The 15,789-nt window shown below is 31.8% G+C and overlaps 1 protein-coding gene across 2 annotated transcripts in view; it reads right to left on the reverse strand.

Moving 5' to 3' along the window:
• Positions 1-15,158, reverse strand: part of LOC111621513 (cytochrome P450 3A2-like) — a 30,217-nt gene extending 15,059 nt beyond the window's left edge. Inside the window, exons 1-5 of one of the 2 annotated variants that reach the window (XM_023363668.1) lie at positions 15,003-15,158; positions 6,024-6,126; positions 1,807-1,859; positions 1,632-1,728; positions 381-497 (exon numbers count right to left, since the gene is read on the reverse strand). In XM_023363668.1, coding sequence (XP_023219436.1) covers positions 381-497; positions 1,632-1,728; positions 1,807-1,859; positions 6,024-6,126; positions 15,003-15,073 — 441 coding nt within the window. In that variant the 5' untranslated portion in view covers positions 15,074-15,158. Of the gene's footprint in view, positions 1-380; positions 498-1,631; positions 1,729-1,806; positions 1,860-6,023; positions 6,127-12,178; positions 12,226-15,002 lie in introns of those variants that run through there. The other variant, XM_023363669.1, reaches the window with a different exon arrangement.
• Between the last annotated feature and the right edge of the window lie 631 nt (positions 15,159-15,789).

A 15,789-nucleotide genomic window follows, 5' to 3' on the forward strand; every position in this document is an offset into this window, starting at 1 on the left:
GCGCCATCTTATGTTATCATAAGTTTTGTACAAATTTTAAGTATTCGTAATTTTTTGCTAATTGTTAAAAATGTTTGCAAACTATTTTAAAATTATACTGTCGTTGGCAATACACATGTGTGTAAAGTTTCAACTAAATCAGAAATTGAGACGTAGATGAATTGCAACTTTTTTCTAGACAGTAAGTCTGACGGATGGAAAAAGTTAATAAAAAGCTTAAAAAGCATCAAATCTTTAACGCCATCGGCTGGAGATTGCGAGCATAAACAGGTTACAATCAGCTAAAGCAATATTAGTTCTCATGAAATTTTTAAACAAAGATTAAAAACAAATTAAAATGTTAAATAAAAATATTTATGTTAATGAAAGAATTTGTTTACTTTTCTCATTCTACTGCTACTGAAAGTGGGACTCATAATACACCTAATTCTTTTCCAGTCGTCATCTTTCAAACCGGATAGCATTTTGTCGAACAATGGATTTCCTGTCTCTAAGTCCTGAAATAACAATTTATTATGTGCATTATGTAATGTATTGTACATCTTGGATAAATAACTAAAAAGCACAAAATTAAAATTCTATATACTATATTGTATTTATTCTATGTACTTATTGTATTGGTGTTCCGATTCTGCAAATTGAGGAAAACTTATTCAGAAAAAACAAATCTTTATTGTTCACCTGGTATTTCACCTGCACAATAGGTCCTAATAATATGATAAGTCCTAGTAGACATTAATATAATAAATTGTATAAAATAAGGACACAAAGGCATTTGAATTAAAATTCAATAGTTCTAGGAACGTTAACTCTATTCTTAACAATTATGTGAAAATATCACGAGAAACGACTAAAACCACTAAATATACATTTAAAATTAAAAGTTTACTTTTTATTAAAAGTAAGCTTTTTAATTTCTTTCTCTAATTCTCTAATTTCCTTCTCTTGATAATTTTTCTCTAATTAAAAAGGTAATAAATGCATTTTTGTGATATGTTCATGCATAATATAAATCAAAAATATAAATTGCATGTAAAATCAATCAAGATATTTGCAATCGATTGTCCATTTTCATACAATGTTTGTAGACTTTTAGTATTAGACTGACGAAATTTTGAGTTGTCAGTCTTTTTATCTTGTCGGAATTTTGAACCGGATTCAATTGATATTATAAGTCAGTGTTTTTCAACCTTCTTGAATACGCGACCGCTTTGCAAGTTAAAAACTTCTGGTGACCTCCCCAGGGCCATATTAAAACTACTGTATATCAGTGATTTTAAAAACTACATACAGTATTTAATTTTCTTTCTGTTGAGACCTAAATATCGATCGAAAAACCAATTATACTGTAAAATAAACAGGTATAGCCTTCTTACTGAAATTGTAGTTTTTTCTTTTTTTATTGTAGTGTAGGACCTACAAACATTTGTCTTTTTCTTTTACCCGCGACCCCCGTGTAAGGCTTTGCGACCGCCCTGGGGGTCGCGACCCACAGATTGAAAAACACTGTTATAAGTGATTCAAAATATAAACATTTCAAATAAAATAATACAAAAAATGTATATAAAAATTTTTTAAAATTCAAATTTAAAAAATAAAAAGCTTAATAATATTTTGGTATTCAAACTTACCACTCTGTTGTGAAACATATTAAAATCTTTAACTAAAATTTTTTTCAAGATATGAGGTTCTGCAATAACGAGTTGTGGTTCAAGGCCCAAATAGATACTATAAAATATATGATGTTTTAAAAGTATAAAATAACACTAACATCTAAAATAACTAACATAAATGTACAGTACATACCCATATATTCGGCCATACTTTTTATATGCTTCCAATTGAAGTAAGTGTAATGGCTAGAGGAAAAAATATTTAAATAACGTTTGTATGGAAAATTCAACATTGTTTTAATTAATTTTGTTTATATATTAATTAATTAATTAAAACTTAATAAATACAAAAGTCTGACAATTGATATAAAACTACTTAAATTAACGAATTTTAACATGGAAATTTTCTAAAAAAATTGTAATTTTATTCTGTAACTAGCTGTACCCGGCCACACGTTGCTGTGGCTCAAAATGTATCTATTATAAATGTATAACATTTCCCGTGGGAGGAATTTCGAAAAATCCTTTCTTACTGTACATTCTCTTGAAGAACTCTATTAAAACTCAATCATAAACACAAAAAACCGCATCTAAAACGTTATAATTGAAGCAGAGTGCTTCACGGTAAGCCTTAATTTTGTCCCTCTCCCCCGGGGGGAATTCGTCATCTATATAATATAAAAAAAAGCCCGTATTCGAATGCAACGTTGTTTCAAAATTTCAAAGCAATCGGTGAAGTACTTTCGGAGATTTAAGATTTTGAACAAACGAACATTTACCGTACATTTTTATTTATATAGATTGTAATTGCTGCGTAAAACAAATAAATCTAAACCAAATATAGAACGTATTTCCAATTAACTCAGTTTTTTAAATTTCAACTAATATTAATTCTTCGACTAATGTTATTTATATTTTAAAATGTTTAAGCATATTACTGAGAAACATTTTTAATAAGATGACACATTATAGTAATATTAAACCTGCAAATCTGCATTCGAAAGTAAAAGATAATGATAAAATTTTTTTCAGCAGTATATTTTAGAAACAGAAAAATTGTAAAATCATTATACTTTCACAAATAAAAATTTTGAATTATGTTTCTGAAATTTAGTTTTAGAAAAACAAAATTACTATTTATTAATTAAAATTTTAATTAATAAATAGTAATTTTAATGCCTATTAATTATTTTTTAATGCCGCTCATACATGGCAAGAACTAACAATCCATTAAATTTACTTTATAAAAAAGGTAATGCATAAATACATATGGCTTTTTCACGTAGATTTGTAATATTAGTCGTTGTTTCTTTGGAACAACAAAAGAAGAAAGAAAAAGAAAATTTAAAATTTTCATTTAGAGAACAAATTTATTAAATCTGATATGTTCTTCAAACATTATTAAATTATCCTGAATATATAAAAAATTAAATTTTAAAATATGAGTAAGGAGTATATCTATACTAAAACCAATATGACTTTTATTATCACAATTTAATTAAGGAAATTTTTCTGAAAATAACATATTGACACGTTTTTAATCTTATATATTACCAGCAGATGAGCCCGGCGTTTCCCGAGCAAAAAACAACAACAATGATTAAGATTATTACATTATTTCGTACATCTAATCCTTCTATTCTAGTGGCCCGGGACGTTCTAGCAGCAGCGGTGTCATTCCATGGTATAAATAATAAATTCTTATTACAAATAAAATTAATAATATACTGAAATTCTCATGGCGTACTCTAGTAAAACACAGCCAGAAATGTAAAAAATAATAATATACTGAATTTATTGTTAATTTAAATAATAGCTAGGGGCGTCCCTAATGGCATACAGTGACAGAAAGAAAGAAAGAAAAAATCCGGTTTTTCAGCTTTATATAGTCAGATAGGTAATCTGTTTGTGATCTTCATCACTATACGCCATGTGTTACAATTAAAACATTTATGACACGTTTTCTTTATTATCTTGGTTTCTGTCTTTTAATCTACGTGTAATTTTAAAGAACTGCTCCATAGAACAATAACGTATTAAATTTTGTCACTCGAATCTCAATTTATTTTTATTAAACTCTACTTTCTCCATATAAAAATATTTGCGAGTAGAAAGAAATACAAATAATGGAAACTTAATTATTTCAAAAATCCCTTTCATTATTTGAAATTTATATTCTATATAAAAGAATGATTAAATAAAGTTTCATACCTGAATCAAATGAAATTATTACTGAAAATGGACATAGCATGATTGCTTATTGATTATTACAGTATATCTATTCTGAAAGAGTCATATTTACGTTCACATTATTTAGTAAGAACGCTGTTTCATCCTTAAAAATATGTACTAAAAATGAAAACATATATTATAATTCTATTTTTAAACAAAACATGTAAGTCAGGAATCAATAGCATTATTTCAGTACTTTTTATCCTTTCAATACTGTAATTCATAAAAGGGATAGCGAACCTATAACATGCGTGCTGCAAATGGCAGAACGAAAGAAATGTCTAACACGCAACATATACAGTTTCGTTTATTTCTTTTACTGCGTAAATAAACATTATTTTAATTTCAGTTTTCTGTCGTGCTTTTACGTTCAGTCATCTTTCTCTTATCCAACTGTTTTAAATTTATGCTAATAAAAGTGTACTTACTTCGCTTCTACATGTTCTACGTCTAAAACATCTGCACGAATAAATTATTTGAAAGATATTTATAACTATTTCAATGCAGGAGGACTCAAAACAGATTTGCCATCCCTAGTGTATAATCTCGAAATTACATTTCGTGTTTGAGGATAATAGATTTTTTGATCATAGGTTTGTGTGGTCGGGACCTCACCCTTCAGACGGGAAACCGGCTACTCAACCAGAGTGAATTAATTGGTGACTTATTTTCGTTAACAGAACTGGGGCTGCGAAGAAACGTAGTGCGGTAATATTTAATTGACATATCCCCGATCGTAGATCGTGAGGAAGAGCAAGAGATCGATAGCCGGTGAAATTTCGGTGGTCACCTTACATAGTGTTCAAAGCCGAAAATGCGAGAGCTCTTTCGGACCGTATGAACCCAGCCGTGTCTTCCCCGAGACAAGAGAAAAACACATCGGCGGAAATTTACAGGACAGTCGTTCGGGTAAGAGCAAGACCCGGGAGTGATCCGGGTGGGGATGTTTGACAACCCCGAATTGGGCCCCTGGCACGGGGACCAATAGAGTAAGTGCGACACCGTTTCGGACCAACCAAAAGGAGAGATTTCGGGCGAAGATGGTATAAAAGTCCGAAATCTCAAAGACACGGAGAGGTTGAAGCAGGTTAGTCCGTTCTTGCAATCCAGTCCAGGGTCATGGAGGAGAAGACCCGAAACTTAGACGAGTGCGGCAAGGTCGGGGGACTTAACTTCCCATGCACACTTCTCTACCCGGACAAGTACAAACAGGGACCTAACTTCCACGCATGGACTTCTATCCTTCCAGCCTCCAGAAACACCTTACATTGGAGACGAACGTTCTCCTGTTTCTGCAATACCTTACCATCGGGGACGGACGTTTTTCGGTTTGTGTAACAACTTATCCTCGGAGACTCTCTTTCGCTTGGTGTGACAACCTTCAACTGATGGCGTAGTACTGCACCTCCTCTGTAAGCATGTTTTGTCTTAATAAACGCCATTAATTTTGTCACTCCGGTATCCATGTGAGTCTCTGTGTTCAGCAACCGCTACTCCCATACGTACAAACTACTCTCGCATCATCCTAACCAAGTCGCGGGAAAAGCGAGTTTCTCTGCCTCCAACAAGGCAGCTGTTTGTCGGCGGCGATACCTTACAATGGTGTCGTATCCTTACATTTTTCTTCGCTTATGTCCATTGCATATTTTCATGCACGTTTGTAATGCTTAGAAAATATTCAATTTTTCTATTTCCATGTTTAAATACTGCAGGTAGAATTAGTATGACTTATTGAGTTTTTTTTTTAATTTTAGAAAGAACTTTTATATGTTGCATATCACTGAAGCAAACTTACAATGTTTATTAATAAATTTTTCTGCTATCAATTAAATGTCGATTCTGACAAATGCTGCCAATATTCTAAATGAAAATACCTAAGTGTGTTTGTTCTGAAATAGAGAACTGAACGAACTGGTTGTATAATACGGAATAATTTCTCTCACAATAAATATAAAAATCGATATAAGTAGGAAGAATTTGAATTTCAAAAAGATTAAAATATAGTATATTAATTAAATAACGTCATAAGAGTAATCATACCGGCGAGAACGCAAACTACTTACAGAATACTTTCTTATTATAATTAAAAATGCAATAAAAACTTTTATTTAAAAAATTCTTTAAAATATTATTAGAAAATATTACGAAACTCCAAATATTTTTGAAACTCAAAGTTACCATGTTTTTAAACGTACGCAACGCTACGAGGAATGACCATATTCCAGTTGTTAGGGATGGAACTCCATGATTTTTCCAATAAGTTACTCGCTTCTTTACATATCTAGAGGTTGAAATTTTAAAAAAATTATTGGTAATAATAATCTAAGGGTGTAAGTATTATAAGAGATAACAAAAGTTGATAAAATGTAAAAATAATCAATCAATGAATAAAAACATCAATAATAATTTATTTAAGATTAATACATTTTATTGAAAAAAATGATACTGATTTTCTTAAATATATTTTTAAAGTTAATCTGTATATTTACTTATAACTATTTACTTTATTTAAATCATATAGAGATTTTGTGGCATTTAGAATCGGGTTTAATGTAATGTACAGTCTTCTTACAAGAAAATCCCTATTTGAAACAATGAAGCAATGTTATTTCGTGCAATTGGAAGACCAAGTTTCTTATTTGAAGAAATTTCTCGAAAACGTAAAAATTATCCTGATGATTTTAATTTCGATCTGCATTTTAAAAAGTTCATTTTTTGGCTCGTTTTAAGAAGAGATGGCAAGAGGCTAGCAGGAAACAAGATAGATTCCTAATTATAAACAAAATCTGGCTATGCAGATGAATCAGTTTTTCACACTATAGGCCTATGACGTTGCTACAAGTAAAAGAGCCGGTCAAACTTAGAGAAGCTTAAATGACTCTTCAGATAAAACATAACTCAGTTATCAGTTATAAAACTCGATTGTATGCAGCTCGATGAATTTGCGTTCTGCAGGTAAAATAAAGGCATCCAAACTGATAAAAGAAGTAACTGCTATACATTATCATCAGCAGCCAAATATCAAATTGTTTTTAAACAGAGAAATAAAGAAAAAAAAATTCAAAGTTTTATAAAGAAGTTTTAGAAATCTTAATGCAACTAGATATTAGTTTTTTAGAGAAATCCGTATAGAAAAATCTGATAGTGATGACTGCAGATTCATCAGAGACAAATAGCGAAATATGATAAAATTTTGAAACAAATTAATATTTTTTTTTAAGATATAGCTTATAGATGTCTTCTTGCTCATTAATTTGTCAAAAGTTATGTAAAATAATTTCTGTCAACAATTGATGTATTTGGCTCCACTGTGCGGCGTCTAGACGTTGGCTCGCTACGCCGCGGTTTAAAATGCATTGCAAGACGACGATCTAAGATTAAGGAACGAGTATTACTTCTTGTATATAATACTATAGAAGCTCGAATAATGAGTCTAACTTGTAATCGGCCAAAAATAACAGAATAGACTCTGGTACAGGAATTACCAATGTACTGTTTACTCATTAACCCATATGTAAAGTATTGACCTTTTAGCAGAGTGGGAACAAAAGAGGCGCGACCTTGTCAATTGGACCCACGTCCGGTCGGGTAATACCACTTGTAAGGTGTTGACTTGTAAGCAGAGGAAAAACAAAGGAAGCGCCGACTTTGTCAATTGGACCCACCTGTAGTCAGACATTAGACCATTTGCCATATGGTAAACAACTGAATGTAAACAAGTGGTGGACGTTTATGTAAGCTTCACTCTCGTCGGATGACGGCGGACCCGAGTGTAAGCTGTTCGGGCAAGAAAGGGTTGTGATTGATCGGAAGTCCCTGTCCAAAAACCCTTAAATTGCGAGGCGAACGAGAGAGGAGGAGAGAAGGGCAAGAGATTGGTACACGGTAGTCTCAGGCACTTGGGATACCCGCTGAGCGTAGAGAGAGTGTTCTCCTCTGGTAAACATCTCAGGGACGGGTTAGTGGGGAGACTGGACGGACCGTGCAGTTGAGCCAACTCCACAAGCTGACTGAGGCCTCTCCACAGTTTAACAGTTCCTGGAAACCAATCTAGTACGTGGGTCACTACGCATTGTTATCCTGTATATATAGTATGTTTTCGAACTTGTACTTTCTGCATATAGAATCTGTAAATAAACTGTAAATATTATCAATTTGAGTGTGGAGTGTGCTTTCCATCGAACCTGGATCACTACATCGAATCGTGATACACACGGAAACCAAGTCAACGAGACGGAGGTTGGGAAAGAACTTCACTAAGATCTTCACTCCATATCTCTCTAAAGGTGAGATGTTGAATTAGCAGCATTCAGCTTAATCCAATGAGAGCTTTTAGAATTTTTTCATCATCTCACTTTCGTTTTCCTATATGAATACATTTTTAATTTAATTATTTAATTTTGGGGGATTTTTTCACAAGTAGATTAAAGAATACAAAAAGACAGACAAAGCGTTCCATGCAGTGTTGCCGCAATGAAATTTCAAAACGTACTGAAACGCCTTCAAAAAATGTACTATTTTCCTTCAAAATGTACTAGTTCTATGAATACTTTGTTTACGTGCCTATATATATATATATATATAGGCACGTAATATATATAGTTTATTGTCAAATAATTTAATTTAAAATTTTATTTTTGGAATTTTTTGAAAGCTATTTATAAATATCTACACACCGCTACAACTCATTCAGCAGACATCACAAAGTCCCTACTAGAAAAATTCAAATGGACTGTATGAGAACATTCTCCGTAAAGTCTAGACCTTGGAAATTGTTACATGGAAAACACCTTGTAATTTCCATGTGTTAGGCCCTTTACGAAGGACCTTTACGAAGGACCTTTACGAAGGACCTTTACGAAAAATCGCCAATACGACTCCGATGAAGACATCACAAATGAGACACGAGAATGGTTATCGCATGTTGGATAGGAATGTTTCCAAGAAGAAATAGAAAAGCTCGTGCCACGATATGATAAATGTTAAAATATGTAGAAAAGCAGCGCTTGGATTGTACATCCACACAAACATCTATACATACAGAAAAAATCCCCGATTTTTGCATTTCTCGACGTTTCAAGGTGCCCTGAGTCTAAAAATGTAAAAATCATGGACAGGGGCATTTTTGACCGAACGCCATACTTTCTCTCTGTTATATACTGTATATATAACAGCCGGGAAAGTAAGAGGAGACGATTGGATGGCCGAGATGCTAATGTGACAGCCTACTGCTCCCGAGGATCCGGAATCGAATCGGGAATTTTTCGGGAGTTCTACATATATCAGAACTCATCATTTACTACCCGGCACTCATTGCGGATCTGGCCAAATCCATAATGAATTCGCTAAAAAGGGCCCNAAGATATCCTACATTTTTTCGTTAAGGCGTGAACTATTATTTTGTACCGTAAATGGTACTTGAAATATTATAATGTACTGAAAATGTACTAAAAATCTAAATGTACTTTCAATTTACTGGAAAGGGCAAAATGTACCAGAAAAGTACAAATGTACTAGGAACGGCAACACTGGTTCCATGGTCGAAGGGGTAAGGCTACATATCTTAATTATTTTTACGATATAATCATCACTTTTTACTCGCTCGCATGGAGAGGCGATTGCCCATTTGACCTCTTCTGCGAAACCCATGGTTGAGACAATTCCGGTGGGAACAAGTCTACTACTGCGTTCTACATTTTGTACTTTTATGCAGAACTTCACACAGAATTCTTTATAATGTTCCACGAGCTTTCAAAAATAATGAAACCAGATTTGAGTAGTTTAAAAATTTACATTTTTATTTCAGTTCATAATTATTTGTTTTTATTAGTAACTAGCAGAAACGTTGGGCATTTGCTGGTCGAAATGTAAGAAAGATAAATGTTAAAATTAAAACTATATTACAAGTTTGATTATTCTATCTTACCCGTCCTTACGTTTATCACAAAAGATCGAAGAGATCAAATGAGAAGAGTGGAGCATCCAGATTTTTTCATGTCTGTAAGTCTATATTTTTCTCATGATCCCAGAAATTTAAGTATAAAGAATTTGGTGCAGTTCGAGCAAAAGAAAGACGCTAATAAGGTGACATGAAATCAAAGTAGAAGTGGGGTTTCCAGGTTTTGCAGTAGTCTATATTTTCTTGAGGATCCAAGAGAATAACTATAAAAAGTTTAATGGAGATCGACCAAAAATCTAAGAATAGAGAGACACGAACATTCTATCATATATATATACAGTGACAGACAAAAGGTCTCAAAGCGCGGAGATTTGCAAATAACCCGGAAGGTGGAATTTGACACGATTCCAATACTTTCCTTTGTTATGTAATGTTAGGCTCAATAAACGAAACTGCTCAAGATAAAACATAACTCAGTTATCAGTTATAAAACTCGATTGTATGCAGCTCGATGAATTTGCGTTCTGCAGGTAAAATAAAGGCATCCAAACTGATAAAAGAAGTAACTGCTATACATTATCATCAGCAGCCAAATATCAAATTGTTTTTAAACAGAGAAATAAAGAAAAAAAAATTCAAAGTTTTATAAAGAAGTTTTAGAAATCTTAATGCAACTAGATATTAGTTTTTTAGAGAAATCCGTATAGAAAAATCTGATAGTGATGACTTCAGATTCATCAGAGACAAATAGCGAAATATGATAAAATTTTGAAACAAATTAATATTTTTTTTTAAGATATAGCTTATAGATGTCTTCTTGCTCATTAATTTGTCAAAAGTTATGTAAAATAATTTCTGTCAACAATTGATGTATTTGGCTCCACTGTGCGGCGTCTAGACGTTGGCTCGCTACGCCGCGGTTTAAAATGCATTGCAAGACGACGATCTAAGATTAAGGAACGAGTATTACTTCTTGTATATAATACTATAGAAGCTCGAATAATGAGTCTAACTTGTAATCGGCCAAAAATAACAGAATAGACTCTGGTACAGGAATTACCAATGTACTGTTTACTCATTAACCCATATGTAAAGTATTGACCTTTTAGCAGAGTGGGAACAAAAGAGGCGCGACCTTGTCAATTGGACCCACGTCCGGTCGGGTAATACCACTTGTAAGGTGTTGACTTGTAAGCAGAGGAAAAACAAAGGAAGCGCCGACTTTGTCAATTGGACCCACCTGTAGTCAGACATTAGACCATTTGACATATGGTAAACAACTGAATGTAAACAAGTGGTGGACGTTTATGTAAGCTTCACTCTCGTCGGATGACGGCGGACCCGAGTGTAAGCTGTTCGGGCAAGAAAGGGTTGTGATTGATCGGAAGTCCCTGTCCAAAAACCCTTAAATTGCGAGGCGAACGAGAGAGGAGGAGAGAAGGGCAAGAGATTGGTACACGGTAGTCTCAGGCACTTGGGATACCCGCTGAGCGTAGAGAGAGTGTTCTCCTCTGGTAAACATCTCAGGGACGGGTTAGTGGGGAGACTGGACGGACCGTGCAGTTGAGCCAACTCCACAAGCTGACTGAGGCCTCTCCACAGTTTAACAGTTCCTGGAAACCAATCTAGTACGTGAGTCACTACGCATTGTTATCCTGTATATATAGTATGTTTTCGAACTTGTACTTTCTGCATATAGAATCTGTAAATAAACTGTAAATATTATCAATTTGAGTGTGGAGTGTGCTTTCCATCGAACCTGGATCACTACATCGAATCGTGATACACACGGAAACCAAGTCAACGAGACGGAGGTTGGGAAAGAACTTCACTAAGATCTTCACTCCATATCTCTCTAAAGGTGAGATGTTGAATTAGCAGCATTCAGCTTAATCCAATGAGAGCTTTTAGAATTTTTTCATCATCTCACTTTCGTTTTCCTATATGAATACATTTTTAATTTAATTATTTAATTTTGGGGGATTTTTTCACAAGTAGATTAAAGAATACAAAAAGACAGACAAAGCGTTCCATGCAGTGTTGCCGCAATGAAATTTCAAAACGTACTGAAACGCCTTCAAAAAATGTACTATTTTCCTTCAAAATGTACTAGTTCTATGAATACTTTGTTTACGTGCCTATATATATATATATATATAGGCACGTAATATATATAGTTTATTGTCAAATAATTTAATTTAAAATTTTATTTTTGGAATTTTTTGAAANCACCTCTGTTAGCTCTTTCGAACGATGTGTCTGATGTAAGTGTGTATCCAAAATTCCCTCCAAAATTGCGATTCAAATCGAGAGCACAAAATGACACAGCCTATTCTGACCAAGTTTTTTCCAATCGTTTATACTACATTATTACAATACAACATATATAAAAAATAGTAGTCTATTCTATAATATTATTGAATGTCATAAATACCTAGCAACCAGGGCTGTGGAGTCGCGTACAAATCTACCGACTCCAACTCCGACTCTGACTTTTCCTTATCATCCGACTCCGACTCCGACTCCGGCTAAAACACCAAGACTCCGACTCCAACTCCTACTCAACAGCCCTGCCAGGGCTGTGGAAGTCGCGTAAAAATCTACCGACTCCGACTCCGACTCCGGCTAAAACATCAAAACTCCACGACTCCGACTCCGACTCCACAGCCCTGCTAGCAACACAAGCTAGAAATACATCGTTATCCTGCTTGAAACAAATTGATCAATACTGCTAATGTATATAATAATGTTATCAGTTATTAATATAATAGTGTTATTAAAGAAGTAAACACAAAACCATTTTCCTGTTTTCGAGGTTTTTATATAAGTTTATTGATCCAGTGAAGTAGAGCCATTAACGGAAAGCGAATATAGAGAATAATGCTACAATTTTAACGGAACTCTAAAAATAAATAACGATGTAACAAGGATTCGATGAAATTATGTTGTATGAAGTAAAAGTATTTATAGAGTGGAAATCATAGAAGTTCTTTAGGTAGAAGTCTTAGAAGTTTCAAATGAAGTAGAACTTTATCAACGTTACAATTTAACGTAACTCATCTAAAAATAAGTTATATAACGATGTAAAAAAATTCGAGATAATGATGTTTTTAGAGTATTTACTTTCAACTATTGATTGTCTGTTTGGCCTTGAACGTTTGCTCATGTAGAGGTGCCTCAGTTTCCCTTCACCCATTTTTTCTGATGATAATCAGCCGTCCTACCTTTGAGTATTTTAACCGGAATAAAAGTGTTTTGTTCTAATTTTGAAACCATCTACGATTTTGTAGTTTAGCTGTGCTGCTATTTTTTATGGGAGACGAGATAAGATTTGGTGCCATGAGAGCAGGGTTCGGTTACAAGACGATTACGTCATCGAATAGTCCACTACCGATTACTTATACTCTCGTAAATATTTATTTAAATAATACGTAGCAGAAGCAAGATATAGACAGGTGCAATGTTTTTGAGTACACACTGTATACACAAGCGTATTTAAATAAATTTTGTTTATACGTTTAAATTTTGGAGAGTTTAAGTTATTTATAGAATAAATTTTAAATGTGTATGTATATTTAAAACTTTGAGTGAAATTCTAAACCACTGCCTCAAGCGTAGTCTTTTTGTGTTAAAAATGAAATGATATATTATACAATTTGCGTTTTTTTATAACATTAAAAACAAGACTCGAGTGAACAAAGGACAAAACATGATATGTGTTTTTATTATAACTATTCTTCTACCAGGAAAAGTATTTAACAAGAGAAATGGTTACAAGGCTAACTGCCGAAAAAGAAAAAATACTAATCATCGTCACAATCTTATTACGTATCTTCATTTTTTATTGTGACCGAACCCTTCCCTCCTGCATTAGTAGATAATGTAAACCCCATTTCTAACAGATTGATTAATAACAAATCACCCTCACTAAGCTTGGAAAAGCAGAAAAATTAAAACCGAAGTGAAAATGTTCAAGGTGTTTAATGTAGGCAGTGCTTCTAATATCGAGCCTATTTATAGAATTATACAATTTTTTCAGCTTATTCCTCATTTGTTAATCTAAGCCTCAGTGATTTATTCCTGGTTACGGGACTGTTACATTTATTTAATTTTGTAAAAAACATTAATGGGTATACTAAAATAGCTTTTCGAATAATGGAATACGTGGTTTTAAAACCGATCTTTACCGAATAATAAAATTTGAGGTAATCAACTTTTATTATTAATTAAAAACATTAAATAAACAATATATAGCTTTGAATTAACTCTAAGTTTTTATATGTCAAAACATTCCTAAATGGAGCAAAAATTGTAAACAAGATAAATTAAAGATTCACTTCAGTTTCATTCATAAGAAAATCAAGCAATTAAAAAGTTTAAAAGGAATCTTATTATGTAGAAATACAAGTTAAAAGATACATAAAACAACGTATCTTTTAACTTGTAAAAATAATATTACATTACATGTATCAATTTTCTATAATTCCATTCTATGTCTCAGTATTTAAATATTAAAACGCTAGATAGAGAATTAAGCAATTTTTAATCAATATATGAAAGATACGAAATGATTTTTCTACCATTTTGCAAAATATTTTTTTTTAAAAGATTAATTGTTATTAAATTTAAGATATTAATTATTTTAGCAGTTATCTCACAAACAAATTTTTATCTGGGATAAAAAATTATTTAAAAATTCTATAATTAAAAAAATGCATCTTCTGATAATATATATAATAACTTTATTAATAAATATTATATTTCTGTTATATAAAGAATATTAAGAAAATAAATAAATAATAATTTCAGCATAAAAATATTAATTAAATAATTTGTTAATATTGTTCCTGTCACTAAAACAGAATTATTATATATATATGTATAATAGATTGAATAAAATTTATCTTGTGATAATTGACTTAAGTCCACTTGATTAAACTGAACTAACAAGACGAAATTCTTGACAGTAAATGATCGACTCAAGAATAACATTAAATAAATTTTATGTTAAGAAATTCCTAAATAAATAACAACTTTATAAGCCTAAGAGTATAATAAAAAATAAATTGTCATTACATTATTATTTACTTAATTTAATTCGTTAATGAATAGTCTGTAAGAACTTTTACAAGTATCACGTCATAAATATTAATATAAGGTTCTACGTGTGATATAGCAATTAATATATCAGAAAACATCACTACTCATAATTACCGGGCAACTATAGAATAAAATGAATTATTACAATTTTTACTTACAGAATACAGAGAAGAAGCACTAATACAAAGAATATAAACCACTTATAGTTACAAATTTCTGATAACTCCATGATGTTCACGAGACAAGTGAATTGACAACTAGGAAAGTAATTTCGTACAGTAACAATTTATGTTTTATAACAACTTGTCGGACTTCCTGTGTAATTGAATCCCGTAGGTCAACTTAACTATTGCCATCTAGGAAGCAAATTTTGAATGATTTTTTACGATGTTATACAAATATATACGCAGTATTTGTAAGAAAATAATAAAAATATATGAATGTATTTTAATATTTGTTTTCAGAATCAACTTAAATGGATGTTTGGGAAGTTTTTAAATGGAATTTAATTTAAATTAAATTCTACTTCTCTGAATTGATAGAATTTTAAAATATTTTTTTCATAAAAATTTAATCTTCATATGTATGAAAGAAAACTATTTTATGCCTAAGTTCTTTGAACAATATCAATTTTATTCTTATTACTAAATTCTTAGCGCTCATCGTTAAAGCTAATTAAAATTATCAACTACAATTTATTGACAAAAAAGATGATATTTCTAGCTAAATATAATCAATTTTTATTTATCATCATTTCTTTCGGTACAATACAATATTTTATTAAACATATATTACTACAGTATATGATTATTTTTTAAAAAGTTTGTTAATTAATTACATATAATCAGAAACTTTTTAAAAATTGAATATAATAAGTTATATATACGTGAAAATCATTCACAGTTTCATAGTTATTTGTATTATATTTATAATAAGAGAAAAAGT

This window comes from Centruroides sculpturatus, unplaced genomic scaffold, assembly GCF_000671375.1.
Source record: "Centruroides sculpturatus isolate CEXI.00-Female unplaced genomic scaffold, Cexi_2.0 scaffold222, whole genome shotgun sequence".
NCBI lineage: Eukaryota > Metazoa > Arthropoda > Arachnida > Scorpiones > Buthidae > Centruroides > Centruroides sculpturatus.